Source organism: Abramis brama (assembly GCF_963993115.1).
Source record: "Abramis brama genome assembly, chromosome: 7".
NCBI classification, from domain to species: domain Eukaryota; kingdom Metazoa; phylum Chordata; class Actinopteri; order Cypriniformes; family Leuciscidae; genus Abramis; species Abramis brama.
Genome location: NC_139969.1, coordinates 13,897,921 through 13,919,077, shown reverse-complemented (window position 1 = coordinate 13,919,077; position 21,157 = coordinate 13,897,921). Strand labels below are relative to the sequence as shown.

The following is a 21,157-nucleotide window of genomic DNA, read 5'->3' as shown; positions in this document are numbered from 1 at the left end:
AAGTGTAACTAAACCCTAAACCAACTTTTTTTAGTTAATGATCTGTAAGAATGGGGCTTTATTAGTGCTGTTCATTGATTCGAGTAACTTTTTTGACATTTGGGTATAAAGTGTTTTAATTCTACAATATATGGTGTAAAAACGTCTGAGTGCTGCCCTCTTCAGGTTGAACGGTGGCTACTGCAGTTGAATTTTCCTACTACTCCTATTGGATGTTTGCGGTGGTAAGTAAAGCATTTATCGTTTACATTGTTTACATCGTGTACAATTGAGTTTAACATTTTTTTATTTGTTATTGAATCATTTATTAAAGAGAATGTTGTATGATGCATCTGAAATAAGTCATTTAATTGTTTCACTAATTAAACAAAGTTTAAAACATGTAAACTTACCATTAAACAAATGCCTGCACGCCTCTGGTGCTTTCTTTCCCTTAAATTGCTTATAAAAGTTGTAGCATAGGATAGGTTATAAAAAAAAAATGCATTTTCAAGCTATACAGCACCAGTAGCTCATTTTTGATAGGCTAGATACTGTAATTTAAATGAAAGTAAAACACATTTATAAATGTTTACAAAGGCAAACTGGTAGAATTCACATAAAGAGCCATCATGAATTACTTTTTTATGAATGAACTCATTAACCAAAATATTTGCAGACAGTGCAACTCTCAGTATAAACGTTAGGCTATTATGGGCCAGACTAAAACACTGCATTGGGAAGTCAAACAATTTTCACTAGGCCCACATGCAAAAGTAGCCTATAGCCTATTTTAGCAGATTTAAAAAAATATATTGAATTAAAAAAACATATTTACTAAAACACTTTAAAACTTTAATTTGTTAACATTAGTTAACTACATTAGACATTGCATTTGAAAGTTCAACATTAATACATTTTCAGATCAAAAGTTGTATCTGTTAACATCAGTTTATGAAACTTTTTAATTACCTGTTAATAAATGCTGTAAAAATATATTGCTCATTGTTTGTTCATGTTAGTTAATGCAGTATATAATGTCAACAATTGAGAACTTATTGTAAACTGTTACCAAAATGGTAATAAAAATGTAATATCATTAGGCTACAATATTTATAGGCCCTGATAACACATAGGGCCAATGATGAGAAAGTCATGGTGAGAGCAGCGCTGCACGAAGTCCTCCTACACAGCAAGTGGTGCTGCTGGCTCAGAAATGTCTCAGCCTCTGTAGCGTTTTGTTTTTATCTCCATCTTAAGCTGTCGCATCAGAACATGGGCCGTGACAGAGCACAGCAGCGCGCGCTCACGTCTCATATCCATCTCTGGCAGGTAACACTCATCAACTCATGCGCCTTCAACATTGCATGGGATGGGAGAAACGCGTCATGATCGGCATGATTCCCAAAAATGGAGACGTAGTGTCTTAATAATAAAAACATTTCCTGAATGATTCCCGTCAAATCGTTTGTTAAAACAAATCTCAATCTCCCACAGGGCTGGTAAGGTGGGCGTTTCTCCGTGTCACTGGAAGCAGCAGTTAGAAGCAGTTATGACAGATAGATAGGTAGGCTAGCCTAAAACATTCGGCCTGTCGAAATAATCTACACCGCATTTCGTAAGCGACACCAGTCTGTTTTTCGGATGGTTGTGATAAACAGGTGATTCCCTAAAGTTAAAATGCTGTGTAGGCTACTGTAAAATTGTTTAGCCTAGATTTAATAACGCATAACACGCGAGTTGTTTAAGTTGAGTCAAATTCTTTGCATGTCCTCGTATGGAAGCGACGAATAAAACAAGCAAAAAATAGATGTTATTTCATTTTACTGCAAAAACTCCCTGTTAAATTATTCCGACGCTTCTCCTTATTAAATTATTTTACTTGTTATGCGCGTCTTATATTTAATGTTAGACTATCTTAATATCATAATATATAAATATTATAATATAATAATATAATGCATAATATATCAAAATATTATCATAAACTTTATAACCTACCTTTGTATTTAAGCGGATTATGTCATATATTCACAAGTGGACTAGTGAAATAAGAATTTCACGACACCGAGACAACTCTTGGCTTTTATATGGTTTGGTAAAGCTAATAGCCTATTTATAGTTTAGTTATTTAAAATTCGTTAATCTGCACTGTAAAATGCTTGTAGTTCGTTGTAAAAAAAAAAAAAGAAGAAGTTTGCATTATTATTATTATTATTTTTATTATTACTGATTATGGTAGTAGGCTACAGAAGGAGTCTGAATCAATTTATTGACTGATCTTTTGGGATTAAAAAGGTTTAGAATGTCTGTGAAATAGGCAATTATTTATCGTCTACGTCATGAATCATGACATATTCTGTAGTTTGTCTGGATACAAAATACAGGGTAGAATATACTGTTAATATTAAACACTATAGACAACAATTCAAGGCTCGAAAGACGTTTACAGCAAACAGTGAGAGAGCGCGTGCACAATATAGCACAGATTCACCTTTTCATTGTTTTCTTAATGTAGCCTAATAATAATTTCCCAGAAAACTATTGTAACAGTCTGACAATGACCGTACGGTACAGATAGCCTACTCTAATCTGACAGAGAAAAGAAATTAAACAGTTTTAATTTTAAAAACTAAAAGTGCAGGTCCAGAAAAGAAGCGACATTTGCTTGTAGAAATCGACCAATCAACATGTTGCATTTGCAAACGTCATATTTTTAACAAAATATACATTCCTATTTTGTTCAATTAAAATAGTCTTTTATTCAGTGTATTGTTGATATAAACTCCCATTTTGTTAAATGCAGATTTAAACCTTCAAATAATTTATGCAAATTTTCCTAATATAGTTTTATAAATTAAACTAAGATGTAAATGTATCAAATAATAAATAAAAGAAAAACGTTTTCAAAAATATTATAAAATAAAAATGAATTTATGAAGTTGTATGAATTACTATACAGCTAAATTATTTTCATTTAAAGAATTGTTTATTTTAATTATAGCTACTTTTTAATGACATTTTAAGAATTTGCTAAACTTGTACATTTACAAATGTCTTATGTGTAATAAATGTGAGGCGTGCTATAACTCTAAAAGGCCATGTTTGTGCAAGTACTCATCATGATATATTGTTGTTGATCAAAGTGTGTTCATCACTGTAATTTCCAGAATGTTTATTGGTTTATGATTGTTTGGATTGGGAATTCTTTGAGCTATAAAGTAACGTTGGTGAATGCATTTGTTTTTTTGTTTTGTTTTTTAAGAATGGCTTGTTTTCAGTGGTCATGATTATGATCTGGCTTTAACATTTGATGATATGAGATGTTGGCCTAAATTAAAGAAAACATAACACTAGAATTCACTTGAGTCATACAGTACAATCAGCATTGATCAGCTATGACATTATTATCTTGGAAAAAATGTAACAGCTTTTGTCGTTATAGTGTGTTCTCGGCTCTGTAACCATCTGTGTTTTTGGTCTTTTGGTAATTTTTGTCTGGTTTTATAAGCCAACGAACGTTGCCTACTTATGAGTTATTTGCTTGAAGCAATTATATACAGCATAGGCTACATTTTACAATATATTTATTTTTCATGTCATGTTTTATACTGGGCTTTATGTCGGAAAAGCTACAGTCTATATCACCTTAAGAGCTTTAATGTGAATTCTGCCTTTATTATAAATACTAATTACTGTTATGTAATTACTTTTTTACCCTATGAAGTTTATTTTCTTTAATTTGATTTTTCTTTATAATTTTTAATAAGATTTAGATTTATATTTTTTACACTTTCTAAAAAAAAAAAGTAAAAAAAAAGCAGTATTGTCACGAACTGCTCCGAGACAAGAAGGTTGAGGATCCAAATGCAGTATTTATTGAACAGGGTAATCCAAAGACGTAATCCAAAGTACAGGCAAGGTCAAACACAGGCAGGCAGTCCATACATACAAACAAACACAACAAGGCAGGGAACATGGGCAAAAGAGTAATCCACAGAACAGGAAAGAAATCCGAAACCAGGGAGAATGCTCAGAATTGCAGTGTAACACTAAACAAGACTTCACAGATAATGAATGAGAAAACGAGGCTTATGGGGTGAGCTAAACAAGATAATGAGACACAGGTGAATGTGATAATGGATGAAGAGTCCGGGCAGTGAGTTATGGGAAATGTAGTTTGTGAGGGAATGACAATAGTCTGATGTGGAGTGCCCTCTGGTGGCTCTCAAGGGCACTCCAGCAGTTGACCGTTACAAGTATATACAAAAAGCATTTTAGAGGATTTCGGGATTTTTTTTTTTTAAATGCTAATGTTGGTTTCTTTTTAGTAACTCTTTGCCAAAAGAGACTTAATTTCAGCAATGTTTGTAAACATTTATCTTTAGTTATATACTGAAAAAACATGACAGGATAAATTGTTTAAAATATATTTTTCTCAAATTTGCTAATGCAATATATTGTAATTACATGTTTTTAAATTAAATCAACCTCAATCAATTAAATCCAGCAAACCATGCAGTTAAAAAACAGAAGTGGATTACAGAATACAGGATACTCTCTCAATTTTTTCAATATTTTATGTTTTTGTCATTTTTCAGTTGGCTAACAAATCACTCTGATGGGTGACACAGATAAACAGAGTCAGGAAGAGATGGAGGGGGACGGCTGTGTAACAGTAGCCTCCAGCAGTGCCGCACCAGTGAGCTCTACACCCAGATCCAACACTCCCACGGGCACCCAGCCCAACTCCATTCCTCTGGGAAACATCTCTTCAGACAGGCAGGCGGTCCAGGTAAGTCCCCACTGGTATCATCCAGCAGCATATTGAACAAATGATATCACACAATGCAAATGTATCTTAAAAGAATAGCAACAGCCTTTAAATGTAGTCAAATTCTGAACATTGCTTTGAGGCTGACCTTATCTTCAGCTGCTTACTCTTTGTTGTGGTTGCGAGTAAAACACTTTAGCAATAGATGATTCCCTCCAGTGCCGTGTGAAGCTTATGATGTGGTGTTTTGCTAGGTAATCCAGCAGACGTTACACAGACCACAGAGCATGACAGCTCAATACCTGCAACAGATGTATGCTGCCCAACAACAACATATCCTACTACAGACAGCTGCACTACAACAGCAGCATCAACAAATCCTGACCACTACAGAGCAGGTATGAGAATATATAGTACAATATAATATAATTAATATATTGGAGATTAAGAATTTGTTCCTGCTACTTCTAATCAGGCTGCACAGACTAATGGCAGGCAGCCCAACTCCTCCCCTACATCATCCAATGGGAATGGAACTCAGCTTGCTAGTGTGTCTCAAACATCAGTAAGTGCTTTTGTTCTTTAGCATAGAAACTTTATTTTAGCTTCTTCACAGAGCCACTTTTGTTTTGGTCATTTGATTTAGGGAAAATATTAAATAAATCTTTTTAAAAAGATCAGAAAACACTGTTTTTATCCAAACATTTAAGCTTTTGATTGAAGATGAATCATACAGGAAAACACTTCCCTCCCTCTAGATCACCATGCCAACCTCTCTTGTAACTCAGCCAATAGGTCGCATCCAGGTCACTAGCTCCAATAGCACAGGGGGGGCCATTTCCCAGCAGGCTATGCTTCTAGGAAACAGCTCTCCCACAGGTAGCCAGGCCCAAATGTATCTGCGCACTCAGATGGTAAGCAGCTATTCACTAAAAGCATTGTGTTCTTCGAGTTCATTTGTGTTTGCAAGTTTCCACTGACTTGACTTGATTCAGCTTCTTCTTCTTTCTTCCCATTGCTGTGTCATTGTTTGTAAATCTGTAGTTGATTCTTACTCCTGCTGCCACTGTAGCTGCCGTTCAACCTGATCTGACTGTTGTGAGTTCAATGTCCTCTCATTCAGCATCATCACAGGTGAGACAGAGTATAATGAAAAGGATTCAATTATATTTTACACACTTCAGAATTCTTTCAAATAGATTGTTGTAATTAATTAATAATCAATGTAATTCACTTATATCTATATAATAAATGGGATGTAATGATGATGAATGGGAGATTTTTTTTAATGAATAATTTAACTGAACAAATTTGTTATCCTGTTTATTGTATCAGTACTAAGTCATGGACACAAAGAATGTCCCACTGTGTTGCAATAAAATGATCAAAGATGCTCCATATTCATTCAATGTATTGTCTTCTGCCAGGTTCAAAGCTTGGCTCTCCGCACGCATCTCCCTGGAGCTCTTGCTACTCCCCAGAACTTCCAGATCAAGTCTTCTCTTCAAGGTCAGACGCTGGTGTGTCCCCCTCCCAAGATGTCCATTTTCCCACTGAAGTCCACACAGCTGTCCCAGAACCTGGTAGAAGCTTCTAGAAGTGAGTCCATATTGACCGATGTCACTCAGCCACCATCAGCCCAACCACACATTCCTCCTTGTAAGTTACAAGATCACATTTCCATCTCCATTATTTTCATTGTTTTTAATGCAGAATAATGTAAATGTAGCAAATATTGGCTTCTGAAGAAAGCAAAATCATTTTAATTGCAAAAGATCTAAAATAATTTCATGTTGTTCAAGATTTATGGTTCTCAACCTGGGGACTGGGACCATCAGGGAGCCTCAACAAACTTCCAAGGGGGGCACAAGATGGCTTAAAATTATTCAAATTAAGATGAAACACAATTTAAAATATTCTTTAAAAATATCCATTATTATTTATGAAACAGCAGTCCCAAAGTTTTGAAAAAGCTAGATATTTCTAGACCTGGAAATTTATATAACAAATATATATTTTTTCTAGTTATGCCAAGATATTTTATTGGTTGGAAATAATGAGAAATTGCTATTTGTGAGTAAAATATAATTTAAAAACCATGGACAGCTGGAAAATCATACAAATTGTGGTGTGAACACTAAAGAGCATTCAATTAATTAAACCTTTTGAGTTATGGGATTTAATTATAATTATTTATAGTTATTTTATTTAATTAGTTTTACATTGCCACTTCTAGTTTCTGTAAATAAAAATGGTCAAAAAGTCAAAAAGGTTGAGATCCACTTCTATAACCTATTTTTTTCTTTTCAAACATCTTAGAACTGTTCTGAATGCTTTGTGTTTGCTTGTAATGACTGTCTCTACCGCAGCAACGTTCACACCAGTCCAGTCTCATACGCTGGTCAGACACCAGCTGCACTGCCCTGCCAGCCAGAGGGTGACGCCACACCAGCTCATCATCCAGCAGAGCTCCTCCGCTCACAGGCAGGTCCAGCCCATTGCACTGCGTGTCACACCGCAGGACAGCTCTCCTCCACCCCTTGCCCCGCAGACCCGTACCACTCCCACTACAGCCACTGTCCAATCACAACACACAGAGTTCCTCTCAGTGCCCTCCTCTGCGAATCAACCAGCCAATCAGTCGGCAGTTGTGTCTATGTCCACAGTTCCTCCTGCAGCGCTCCCTGACCCTCCACCCCTTCATCTGGGCCCAGTGCTAGAGCCGGTCTCCCAGCATTCACCTCTGGCCTGCCCCCCTCCTCTCACCATGGGTCTGCCTAGGCTGGTCCAGCCGCAGAGACTCTCTCTACGCTCAGTTCAGACCGCAGCTGTCCAGTCTGACCACATGGTGTCTGAAGAGGAGCACCCAGCCGCTGAAACTGTAGTTCAGCTGCCTTTTCAGAATTTACCTCCACCACAGACAGTGGCAGTGGACTTAAAGATGCAACCTGCTACACAAACAGAAGCTCCCTCGGTTAGTCTTGTTTGATTTATAATGCGGCTCAACTGGAAAACCAGCAAATGAAATTTCTGTCAACATTTACTTCAAATCTTATTTGCTTTTTACTGTGGAACAGAAAATAAGTTATTTATTTAAGGATTGCCCAGGCTGCTCTTTTCCATCCAAAAAATTGGATGTGACCAGTGACTTGAATTTGGGCAAGCACAAATTAATGAAATGAAAATTACTTACGACAAGTCTGTTCCTCACAAAAAGCTATCGTATGGTTACAGCAGACTCAGAGAATTTACCATATGACTACATTTATGGTGTTTTTAAGGGGTTTTCTTTGAGGCTACACTACTGTTCAAAAGTTTGGGGTCAGTAAGATTTTGCTTTTAAAGAAATTAATTATTTTATTCACCAAGGATGCATTAAATTGATCTAAAGTAAACAGTGACAGTAAATATATTTATAATATTGCAAAAGATTTTTATGTCAAATAAATGCTTTTCTTTTGAACTTGGTGAGCAGAAGAGACTTCTTATGAAAACATAAAAAAATCTTACCAACCCCAAACTTGTGAACGGTTGTGTATTGTTGAATGGAAAAGAGCAACTTCTTATTCTTCAGAACCAGTTTTTACAGTTTGTTGTAGTCGTGTTTTTTGTCTTTCAATAAAAATGTCCTTTTAAAATTTAAAAATATACTGTATATTTCATCATACTACTTAAATTAGACAGGTTTATGACTTGAGGAAAATATCCTATGAATTTAGTCAATATTTTGTCATGTCATTTTCATTAATTTTAGTACATTTTACTCTGTAACATACATATATATATATATATATATATATATATATATATATAAATATATATATAATTTAAATCTTATGCTTATTCTGAAATTTGCCAGGCAATGCCATTGTTGAAGGAGAGTGGAAGCATGAATTTATTGAAGGATGTAGAACACGTGTGTCCTCAGTATATCAGAGCGTCCACCCCGCCACCGCTGTCCCCACCAGACGAGTCACAGAGAAGCTCTGATGATGTAACAGCTCAACCAGAAAACTGTACAGGTACTTTGAACCCATATCAAAGATTGGCAATGTGGTCCTCCCAGCCTTCTGCAGATCTCTAACCTGACCTCTGCTCTATCCATAGCCGATCCGGACCAACCGTGCATTCCACTGAGCAGATCTGTGATCCCGTCACCGGAGGACCCCACATATGCCAACAGTTCCCCCCCTCCCCTCCTCTCCTCTGCGGTAAGAAGCACCAGCAGGCTTCCCCCAGCCAGCCTTCCAGGGAACCCTGAGGGTCAGCCCTCACAGGCCATCGTTAGACCTCACATCCTCACACACCTCATTGAGGGCTTCGTCATCCGAGAGGGCCTGGAGCCGTTCCCGGTATGTCCACTGGTTGACGACGTAGCAATTCTCAGCTGCCATGAAGCCCTAATGAAGCCCATGGTTCTCTTATGGTTCTCTAATGGAGCCGTGAAGCTCAAAGATCTCTCGTTCCCTGAGAGCATAGAGTTAGACGGCTGGTGAGGGTCTGCGGCCAAACGTACAGATCAACCAGTTGTTAAAGTCCCCTTTGGGAACCTTCACAAAGTGCTCCACACTTTCAGAAGTCGAAACCACAAAAGGCATCCCAAAAAATGTTTGGTATGTCCAGTATTGATGTGCTGGTCTTTTTCATCAGGTGAGACGTGCTTCCTTAGAGATGAACCTGCAGGCCACACTGCCAGAAGATAGAGAGGATGAGCAATCAGCCCGGGATGACTGCCTTATGGATGCGGACAATCCGGAAAACTCCACTGATTCCGACATTGATAACACACCGGCTGAGGATGGTGGGCTCATTAGCACATTTCTTATTTATGCATTGAGTCAATATGAGCGTTTCTGGCAGGATCTCTTCTGCTTTCAGAACAGACAGTTGAAAACCTGCCTGACGTACTCGAATGCGAGTTTTGTGGGAAGAGAGGCTTCGCTCGTACCTTCCTCAGATCCAAACGCTTCTGCTCCATGACATGTGTCAGAAGGTAAAGAGCCTTATGGATAGCCACTTTTTGTGTCTCTTTCATCTTCTCTTTCAAATCAGATGCATTAAATCCAACCCTGATCCAACACACCTGTCTGGACTTATCCAGTGCTCCTGAAGATCTTAATTAGCTGGTTCAGTTGTGTTTGATCAGGGTTGGAGCTGACCTTTGCAGAAAGTTAGACCTCCAGGAACAGGATTGGGCACTCCTGTTCTAAACCTCTAAACTTCAATATTAAACTTTGGCCTGTAAATTATCTTGCACCATTTGTTCCACGGGTATGAATGATTGTTGAGGAGTGGTATGCTATTACATTGCTAAATGAAAGAATATGATATTTTTACCTCCTGGATAATAAAATGGACAAAAATATTGCTTAGACTTACAATGAAAGAGGGACATGAGACCAGAATATCAGAAGCCGGGTTTCCACTCTCATATTTTTATATGAATTTTGAGATAACGAAACATTAAGACATGAATGAAATTTCCAAAATGCATGCTGGTATAAAGAATATACACTACCGTTCAAAAATGAAAGTTTTTTTTAATGTAAAGAAGTCTCTTATGCTCACAGAGGTTGCATTTATTTGATAAAAAACCCCCCGTAATATTATGAAATATTATTATTGCAATTATTTCAGTATATCTTAAAATATAATTTATTCCTGTTATGGCAAAGCTGAATTTTCAGCATCATTACTCCAGTCTTCAATGTCACATGATCCTTCAGAAATCATTCTAATATGCTGATTTTCTGCCCAAGAAACATTTCCTATTATTATCAATGTTGAAAATAGCTGCTTCATATTTTTGTGAAAACTGTGATACATTTCTTTATAGAAAGTTCATTCAAGTTTTTTTGTAAAAGTAAAGTCTTTACTGTTACTTTTGATCAATTTAATGCATCCTTGCTGAATAAAATTATGATTTTTTTTAATAGTAGTGTATACATGCTCACTTGAAATGGTTGCATTTTTTAGTAAGAATGCATGCATATAAAGATTATAAGCTTACACATTTAGGATTAAGTTAATGTGTTCATAAAACTGTATACTGCAGTACAGTACAAGCAGCCTTGTTTATCTTACAGATTCAACGTAAGCTGTAAAAAACGTCTAAACCTGTTGAGGCCAGAAAAAGTTGTCCGCTGGCTCCACAGGCCCATGGGCAGGCGGGGGAGACCACCTAGTCGTGTACATGCTGGGTCTAGGGAACACTACCTCAAGCAGGTCAGTGAAAATTAACAAATAACCTTTTAACCAAACTATGCAACCCAATATTAAACCATAATTAATAACTGGGACTGACCTATTACAACAAATTATTTCCTCAGCAGCTGCAAGATTCCCATCGCTCCAACGACAACCAGAGGGTGTCCAATTCGATGTGGATTGAGAGAGAAGAGGAGGATTCGCCAGGGCCGATGACAACGAGGCTGCGTTTGCAGGCCGAAAGAGAGAAAGAGCAAGACAGAGAAAGAGAACAGAGGAGACTGGAGAGCTGCAGCAGCTCTAACTGTGTCCTTGAATCAAGTCCCTCACAGTGGAGTGTGGAGCAAGTGTGCTCCTTCATCAGCTCTTTACCAGGTACTGCACTTTCAGAAACGCAGTACACCTCGTGTTCCACTAGGTGGTGTTTAATGAATAAAAACATTTATCAAGTTTCTGAATGGAATTAATGTAATCTGGATGTACTACTTTGCCATGTTGTCATTATCATGTGACGTGTATATATATATATATATATATATATATATATATATATACACGTGTACCGACTTTCATACATGTACATGCAAGTATGAATGATATATGGACCAAGTTTTTGGACTGCATTCCTGCCACGCCCGTGTACCAGCTTTGGCTGATTGCCGACGATTCCTACATGTGTGCAAAGTTTCAAGAGTTTTAAGGCCCCAAATAGCCCAGAACGATTGAAAAAAGAATAATAATAATCCTTAGAAAAACAATAGGGCCTCCTTGTTTATATATATATATGTTATATATATATATATATATATGTATGTTAGTGATGGTTTTGAAAGAAAATAGAAAATATTTGAAAAAGTCACGCACTTCACTTTTAAACTAAAAGTAATGTCAATATATGATTTCCGCTACATTGAGCATCTAATGTAATAGATTTTTATAATATCTTTAAAATCATATGCTCATCTTTGCATCTCCTCCACTTGTTCTAAGGGTGCCATGATATTGCAGCAGAGTTCCGGTCACAGGAGATTGACGGACAGGCCCTGTTGTTGCTTACAGAGGACCACCTCATGAACGCTATGAACATGAAACTGGGCCCTGCGCTCAAAATCTGTGCACAGATCAACGCTCTCAAAGAACCTTAGGCTCGTCTTTCCACAACCAGTCATATTCTGTCACACAATATCTTCCTTTCAAAGTGCCATGACAGTGTGTGGCCATTCTACAAATTCTGCGGACATTCATGGGGATCTCCTTCTTATACCTCAATGTTTCATGGTGGACTTAACTTTGATTTCATTCCATTCAATCTGATTGTAAGGTAAAGTTTTGTATAACATCTATAACTAAATTCTGATCTTGTGTATTGGATTTATAATAAACAGACCAACTGGAAGGGTAGAATGAGGTATGATGTTGCTGTGCAGCCACAATTTGTGGAAGTTGGCACATAATGTACAAAGTATTAAAAAAAAACATAACATCGTTTAAATATAAAGGAACTCTTTAAATGACATAAATGTTTACAAAAATACAGAGTATATAATGTGTGATGAAAAATAAAGATTTATTGATAAACAATCAAGTCCTGTATAAAATCTTTATATACATTAGACCAGAACTCAGTTGCAGTAAAATGCAACTTCTTTGGCATCTTTTCGCACAAAGATGTAGAAAAAGCCTCTATGCACGGCAAAGTTATTGTGAATCAGATGGCTAAAAGGCAACATTTTAGAGACATCAATTGTGTTGATTGTAAAAGCAGCTTGATATTGTTCAGTTAAAGTTACAAATGTCCCTTGCACACACTTAAGCATTTTCTAAACAAGTAGGCACAACATCGGTTTTAGTTAAACTGAGGAATACAATAACCACATTGTTTTTAAAATGTTGTATTTATGTACAGGGTATTAATTTATTACACACACTGCACACATTAAAAGCACTGTATTTTGTTGATTTTAGCATCAAGATGTCAGAGACTCAACATTCAGTTCACAAAGTCTCAGAGATCTGACGATAAAAAAATTAATAATAACATTTTTAGCTTTTAGTTAAAGCCATAATTGTTTGCCAGGAAAATCGTTAATTTCCTATATACTTTAATCAATTATTAATGCTGTCAAAAAATTGATAGAAAATATTCCTGGGAATAAATGGTATAAATTAAGCTCATAAAAGTTACTGTTTCTTTGAAACAGAGGGGATGTCACTGTCTATGGCGCTGTGTGATTTCCTTGAGCTTCATCTGCTGTTCAATCATCATGTCAAACTCCTGTCTTTCTCTAAAATGCAGTGAAAGAAAAACAGTTCAAACGGATGCAAGATGCAGTTTTTCAAGTCAGTTAAAAAATACTCTACCTGTTACTAAAGCACGGCCCTCTGCGATACTTCTCCTCTGCCTTCTCCAGGGAAAGATTGTGGACTCCAGCAATGGCATGGATAATGGCCTAGAAAGCAAAACGGTCCCTGAAACATGGCTATGAATGATGCCGGAACATGGTCAGCTGAAAATATTATACACTACCATTCAAAAGTTTGGGGGCAGTGAGATTTAAAAAAAAAGTGTAATTAATACATTTATTCAGCAAGGATGCATTCAATTGATCAAAAGTGAAGGTAAAAACATGAAAAAAAAATCAAACCAACCCCAAACGTTTAAAAGGTCGTATAAATGAAAGGTAGCCTGAGAAAACCCAGACAACTTCCGGCAAATTTAGATTTGCTCTGCAAGTAGTCTGGCAAAGAGCTCATTCAAGCCCATTTCTAATCCGTCAAAATCACGGCACCAATCAGAAACGTTGAGGCGGGCTTTACACGATGACGATCGCTCTGATTGGTTTTAGGTCTATCCAATTGCGCCCAGAGGCATTTGAGCGATGTCCGTTGGTGAACTTTTAAATGCATTATAATTATATTCAAATTGCAAACACATGAGGACAGTTTCCAAACTTTCCATGAAAGACCCACTGGCAGATGAACGTGCTACTACATTTCTCTCCGAAACGGTAGGAAATTAAATTAGATTTAATAGAGGATTTTAACTGTGACAAGATGATTGACAGGGCAGTTTACGTGACAGGATGCACGCGACAGATCCGTCCGATAAAGATGACGAAGTAGTATGTCCCAAAGCTTGCATACTTTTTTTCTGCACATTCAAAAGTAAATACCTTTTCATCACAAAAAGAGTACATACTTTTATGGCGTAGTGTAACGTTAACTTAGGCGAATTGGGACGCAGCATATGGCTTTACACGATGACGATCGCTCTGATTGGTTTTAGGTCTATCCAATTGCGCCCAGAGGCATTTGAGCGACCGTTGGTGACGCCCCTTTGGAAATGAGTTATTAATGAAGCTTTGCCAGACCATAACTCAGTTACTACTGAGAATGGTCTGGTTTTAACCAGGCTAAATGAAAGGGTTAGTTCACCCAAAAATGAAAATTCTGTCATCATTTACCCTCAAGTTGTACTTCTGCAGAACACAAAAGAAGATATTTTGAAGAATGTCGGAAACCAAACAGTTGATGGACCCCATTGACTTCCATAGTATTCTTTTTTTTTTTTTCATACTATGGAGGTCAATGGGGTCCATCAACTGTTTGGTTTCCAACATTCTTCAAAATATCTTTTTTTGAGCTGACAGAGATGACAGTATTTTCATTTTTGGGTGAACTATCCCTTTAAGGCGATTACCTCAGGCAGGAGCACATCAAGAATAAGCCGGATCCGGTCCACCTGGATGTTTTCTAGGCAGGTGTTTATTTGAGGGGCGCTATCGCAGACTTTGTTCAGGTAGCGGTACACCTTATCAACCTGCTCCTCATCTTCCAGATAGACATCAACCACTGGGCGAGAAGGCTTCTGGAGGGCTTGCATCCATTTAGATGTCTCACGACCGCTAATAACTGCCTGTGTGCACCAGACAGAGGCGTTAGTTGTGTGCATACATGAACCTGTCTCAATACATCAATATGAATATCTTTATGAATATATCAACAAAAATTGTACCAGTAAGCGGTTTTCGACTTTTTGTCTGATGATAAAGTCAATCAACAACTCATTGGCACGGTTCCGTGCAGCCTTGGATCGGTCGGGCAGCACTTTCTTGGAGAGGAGCTCATCCTGCTCTTCCACAATGATGTCCTCTGTGTTGTTATCGGAGTTGTCACACTCTTCACCCAGAATCTCCTGACTGGGGAAGGTCAGCACAGATTTCTTCTCAGAGTACTTCCTCCGCACTGGGCAACCTGGGATCATCAGATCAAAGGAAGATTTCTGTTAAACCAGCACTGGTGAAGGAGGCTGACCTGATTCATAATGAGGTTTTAACCTGGTTTACACTGATTGATTTTCAATTTTTAGTCAATTATCATTAAAATTGTCAATCAATTAACTGATTAATTGTTAAAGTTATTACCACAAAACGTGGAGTACTACAAATACCACATTAATTCATCTAAAATATGGAAGTATTGGTATTTTCCTTTTAATAAAGTTTTAAACTGCAACATTTACATTTAATATGAACATAATTTGTTAAAATTTACCATTCATTTATTATTTATGTAAATAATGTAATATTAATGTACAGATAAATTTGTTATTTTATTTATTATTAAAATATGTATCTGCCTCGCTGTGCATTATGCATGTTGTCTCTTTTATTTGTGCTAATTATTGTTAAATTAAACTAAATTTCATTGAATTGCATTTAATGACAAAGTGTTTTAAATCTTAAATTAACAACAATTAACATAAAATTACAAACATTTTAGATGAGCGTGAAAATATATAATGAAAGGAAACTTACTGATGTCAGCGGCACAATATTCGATGAAGGAGCCAGAGAAGGATCCACACCCTGCCAGAAAATATTTCAATTTCACTTTTTTTATATCTTTGATGAATATTTTCTATCTTTTTGTGTTATTTCACAAGCAAAACCTCAGTACATACAAATAGAGCACTGTGTGAAAAGTGGCTCAAATTATATATTTTCATATTCCTGCTGTGCATACAATGATATATACAAAAGCATATATCAGTTGATTACATTCACTGCACACTATTACCATGACCTTATTTAATCTTGACAAACTATTTATGATTAGAAAGATTTAGGACTCTAGTTTCGATATTTGACCGCTATGTGTGATTGTTGATGAACTTATAGTGACAGTTATTTCTTAATTTCTGTCAGGAGTGCAAAATCAAACAATAATTATTGATATTTCATGTACAATAAGGTACATACGTGCTCCGGTTTATTTGTATTCGCTACACACCATTAGGGCATTTAGTCCAAAAGTTTGCACATTTGGATAAATATTAATATATTCACACATTTGATTCTGCTACATATTATTTTTATTAAATGTTTAAATGTACTTGAGTGCTTAAGTTTTTAAGATAAATACCAATGCGGATCATATAGTCCGATATCAGTTCCAGAGACCAGGTAATAGCACTGCCATACCTCACTTTTGCTAGGTCCTAAAAGAGATATTAAAAAGAAAATGCCAACCATGTAATAAAAATGTCTTGTAGTATATATAGTGAGGAAAATAAGTATTTGAACACCCTGCTATTTTGCAAGTTCTCCCACTTGGAAATCATGGAGGGGTCTGAAATTGTCATCGTAGGTGCATGTCCACTGTGAGAGACATAATCTAAAAAAAAATCCAGAAATCACAATGTATGATTTTTGATGAACTGTTTATTTGTATGATACAGCTGCAAATAAGTATTTGAACACCTGTCTATCAGCTAGAATTCTGACCCTCAAAGACCTGTTAGTCTGCCTTTAAAATGTCCACCTCCACTCCATTTATTATCCTAAATTAGATGCACCTGTTTGAGGTCGTTAGCTGCATAAAGACACCTGTCCACCCCATACAATCAGTAAGAATCCAACTACTAACATGGCCAAGACCAAAGAGCTGTCCAAAGACACTAGAGACAAAATTGTACACCTCCACAAGGCTGGAAAGGGCTACGGGGAAATTGCCAAGCAGCTTGGTGAAAAAAGGTCCACTGTTGGAGCAATCATTAGAAAATGGAAGAAGCTAAACATGACTGTCAATCTCCCTCGGACTGGGGCTCCATGCAAGATCTCACCCCGTGGGGTCTCAATGATCCTAAGAAAGGTGAGAAATCAGCCCAGAACTACACGGGAGGAGCTGGTCAATGACCTGAAAAGAGCTGGGACCACCGTTTCCAAGGTTACTGTTGGTAATACACTAAGACGTCATGGTTTGAAATCATGCATGGCACGGAAGGTTCCCCTGCTTAAACCAGCACATGTCAAGGCCCGTCTTAAGTTTGCCAATGACCATTTGGATGATCCAGAGGAGTCATGGGAGAAAGTCATGTGGTCAGATGAGACCAAAATAGAACTTTTTGGTCATAATTCCACTAAACGTGTTTGGAGGAAGAAGAATGATGAGTACCATCCCAAGAACATCATCCCTACTGTGAAGCATGGAGGTGGTAGCATCATGCTTTGGGGGTGTTTTTCTGCACATGGGACAGGGCGACTGCACTGTATTAAGGAGAGGATGACCGGGGCCATGTATTGCGAGATTTTGGGGAACAACCTCCTTCCCTCAGTTAGAGCATTGAAGATGGGTCGAGGCTGGGTCTTCCAACATGACAATGACCCGAAGCACACAGCCAGGATAACCAAGGAGTGGCTCTGTAAGAAGCATATCAAGGTTCTGGCGTGGCCTAGCCAGTCTCCAGACCTAAATCCAATAGAGAATCTTTGGAGGGAGCTCAAACTCCGTGTTTCTCAGCGACAGCCCAGAAACCTGACTGATCTAGAGAAGATCTGTGTGGAGGAGTGGGCCAAAATCCCTCCTGCAGTGTGTGCAAACCTGGTGAAAAACTACAGGAAACGTTTGACCTCTGTAATTGCAAACAAAGGCTACTGTACCAAATATTAACATTGATTTTCTCAGGTGTTCAAATACTTATTTGCAGCTGTATCATACAAATAAATAGTTAAAAAATCATACATTGTGATTTCTGGATTTTTTTTTTAGATTATGTCTCTCACAGTGGACATGCACCTACGATGACAATTTCAGACCCCTCCATGATTTCTAAGTGGGAGAACTTGCAAAATAGCAGAGTGTTCAAATACTTATTTTCCTCACTGTATGTAGTATATAAAATAGTTAGCATGCACTCTGAAAAAGCAAAATAATATGGCAAACAGTCAAAGAGATGTTACTTAACCACCAATTTTTCATACTCTTCACAGTCAAAACGTTTTAGGTTTCGCAGGGGTACAGAAAACCTACAGATAAACAAAAAGGAATAATTTACTATACATACCAAAAAATAAGTGAATTTTGAGATACTGATGAATTCTTACCCTTTTCTAATTCTCTTTTGGTCGATTAGGTAACAATCAATAAATATAATGCTGGCTTTTTTGCTCTTGTGATTCACACTTTTAACCTGTGGCACAGAGGAGCACACTAGTCATCAACTACAGTCTAAAATCAAGAGTTAAAAAACTGCACAAAATCGTATGCTGTACTTACCACTGCTGGCCAGTAGGGATATTTTCTCAGTTTGCACCACACGCAAAGTCCCTCTGAGATTGACAAAGGCTCTGGAAATCAAATATCATTGGCCAAATATATCAAAGCATTGGCCAAAAAAATACATGTACACATGCACAAGGGATTGCGCTCACTTTTATTGTCCTGCTGCAAAAAGCTGGGCAGCTCCTCTTCATCATCATCCTGGTCCTCTTCCTCCTCCTCCTGCATGAAGACAGAGTGGTTAAGAGGATGAGGCTCCTCCTGCAGGCTCAGCTCGATGGAGAGGTCAGAGGACATGGTTTGATCTGCTAGGTACATGACACGACATTATTTCATTATAATGACTGATTTCAGAAGAAAATGACAACACAATCATATATCTGAGGTTCTGTTTACACCTATTAACATAAAAAGTGATATAATGTACTAGATGTAAATACATAAACAGACTACATAATATTGATTTGTATGAGGACCCAAAAATTACGTATACCCGATTTCAGTGGCTCTGGCTCCTGGGTTTCAATGCAAGGATTACTTGGAGGTTCCGTCTCAAAGGATGGCTCTCCCTCAGGAGATTTTACAGGAGACGTTGCATTCTTCCTGCAGCGTTTCACTGGGGGAGAGGCACCTGGCTGTTCCTGCACATTCTTTTTCTTGCGACCTCTTGGTCTTCCTGCAGCCGCGATTCTCTGAGGTCTGACGCATCTTGATGGTGTAGCCTCTGGAGGTGGTGACTAATAAGAATACATGAAAAATAGTTAAGCCAGGAATTTCGTAGAACAGTTCAATAATGCTATAATGGCTTTCATAAAAACCTTTGTTAGACGGGACACTTTGACTTTCTGACGACTTTGTGGTGTGCAACTATTCTCAGCTCTTTTTGGAGACAGGGGGTGGAGGTCTGAGTTCGGTGTGGAGCTTAAGAGAGGGCTGGGCTGGACACAGCTCCGTTTTGGGGTGCGTGGTCTGGAAGTACAATCACCATTAGTGTGGCAGGAGGATAACTCCTTGTGACGACAAGGAGATAATGTAGTACATGTGTAAAGCCCTGTAGAAACATCAAAAGGGGTTTGATGGTTTTGAGGTTTTTTAGAGTGCCGATAACGTGTCCCTTTTGTTTTTGGAGAGTGTAAGTGTTGTTCTGGGCATGAATTGTGTACAGAATTATCCAGTCCATCTGCACAAGCTTTGCTAGCAGCTACTTCTTTCTCATTGGGTTGAACACATTTCTTTTTCCTTCCCTTGTGAGATCTTTTTGAAGTCTTTGATGGGCATTTGGGGGTAGTCATTTTTTGAGGCACCGTTGGCTCAGGTTTAGGTGAGTTTGAAGACGCCAGTCCATTTATACCCATTAGTTCATGTGCTGAATTTTGTAAACAAGCTGATGAGTCAGGAGGATCACTCTGGTTTGCTTTTTGAGGTTTCTCCTTTTCCTTCTTGGTCGTTCTTTGTTCGCATGATTCTGCAGTATTCAGACCTTGAGATGCTGTGGTTTCTTTACATGGCAAGATGGAAGCTGTGTCGCTTGAAACAGGTTTGTTAAGTTTAGCAGAATCTTCAGAAATGGTGCGACAGGTCCTGCGAGGATTTCTTCGGTGGCGTGAGGACAAGTTGTCTGCCGAACTCATTCCTGCAACCATTGATGTCTCAGCACATTGGCACCGCCAAGGTTGGTCTCATTATGCTGGTATGCAAAGAAACACAAAGTGAGGTCTGTTACTCATGTTAGCTGTCAAAAGTTAGTTGTTGCCATAAGTTTAGCAACGGACACATAGCAACTGAGAGTTCGCCGATAAACCTGATACACAATACTTTTACTGTAAATACATAATATGCAAGACTTTATAAGCAGTCTATATAATAAATACCAAATAAATTATAAGACATTTCCAGAAATTGCATCACGGATGTATACTAAACTTAACGCTGATCTTATTGAGAAATAAAGCCTTTAAACCCGCTGTTAGTTCATGTAATCATCTGGGTTTGTTGAAATACTGGACCTGACATAACCCAAGTAACGTTACTTTAGCTAAAAAAAGAAGCAAAATCAACCGTATAAAATCGTAATATGGCAGAAACGACGATATAGGCATAAAATGCAACATAAAAGAAAGTTATCTAAAGCACATCAGACGTGTTGACTAGGAGCGCTGTGTATTAACGTTAGCATTAGCAGCTCCATGGAAAACCAATGTAACACGATCAGCCAGCGTATGTCATAGTATCCTAAAAATCTGCAGGCGCAGGTTCATTTGCTACAAAATTTACTTTCAAAATAGTCAAATCAAGAAATTGTAATATAAATGTGTGCGCTCATATGGGAGATTTGTATCAAAGCACTTACTTGTTAGATTTTCAGCTGTTTACGAAGAGCTTGGTCGTGATCACGTGATCAGGGTTACGTTTGAATTAGGAAGTTGGTTTGCGCCATAGATGGTTTGAACAGTCAAAAATGTGTTTCTGAGTTTTTCATGTTTTCAGGTTGAAAATATATTAATAATTATTAAAACAATATAGGAACAATTGCATTCATTATTCAATTCACCTCATTTTAATGAAATTAAATAATCAAAATAAAATAATAATTCTAATAAATAATGCATTTAATCGAAGTTTGAATTACATATTCAA

The 21,157-nt window shown here is 37.5% G+C and overlaps 2 protein-coding genes across 8 annotated transcripts; one reads left to right on the top strand and one right to left on the bottom strand.

Annotated features, from left to right (window-relative positions):
* Positions 1-1,212: 1,212 nt before the first annotated feature.
* On the top strand, positions 1,213-12,545 carry LOC311087120 (polyhomeotic homolog 3). 6 transcript variants are annotated; one of them, XM_084120366.1, is made up of 15 exons: positions 1,213-1,311; positions 4,581-4,774; positions 5,008-5,151; positions 5,229-5,318; positions 5,542-5,667; positions 5,798-5,887; positions 6,181-6,412; positions 7,123-7,727; positions 8,613-8,775; positions 8,861-9,105; positions 9,404-9,554; positions 9,632-9,746; positions 10,840-10,978; positions 11,083-11,335; positions 11,951-12,545. In XM_084120366.1, exons 2-15 carry the CDS (start codon positions 4,601-4,603, stop codon positions 12,103-12,105), a joined length of 2,682 nt encoding a protein of 893 aa, XP_083976492.1. In that variant the 5' UTR covers positions 1,213-1,311; positions 4,581-4,600; the 3' UTR covers positions 12,106-12,545. The 6 variants fall into 6 exon arrangements, with proteins under 6 accessions (XP_083976492.1, XP_083976493.1, XP_083976495.1 ...); XM_084120367.1 differs by having other exon boundaries at positions 5,512-5,667; positions 6,181-6,352; XM_084120369.1 differs by having other exon boundaries at positions 5,512-5,667; positions 8,861-8,964; positions 11,086-11,335.
* On the bottom strand, positions 12,509-20,928 carry LOC311087121 (uncharacterized protein). Of its 2 annotated transcripts, none has more exons than XM_084120371.1 (13): positions 20,871-20,928; positions 19,339-20,207; positions 19,014-19,257; positions 18,673-18,825; positions 18,518-18,588; positions 18,346-18,431; positions 18,207-18,267; positions 16,385-16,460; positions 15,778-15,828; positions 14,976-15,214; positions 14,661-14,876; positions 13,322-13,410; positions 12,509-13,245 (listed from the first exon to the last, which is right to left on the bottom strand). In XM_084120371.1, exons 2-13 carry the CDS (start codon positions 20,161-20,163, stop codon positions 13,170-13,172), a joined length of 2,187 nt encoding a protein of 728 aa, XP_083976497.1. In that variant the 5' UTR covers positions 20,164-20,207; positions 20,871-20,928; the 3' UTR covers positions 12,509-13,169. The 2 variants fall into 2 exon arrangements, with proteins under 2 accessions (XP_083976497.1, XP_083976496.1); XM_084120370.1 differs by having other exon boundaries at positions 18,673-18,828; positions 20,871-20,924.
* Between the last annotated feature and the right edge of the window lie 229 nt (positions 20,929-21,157).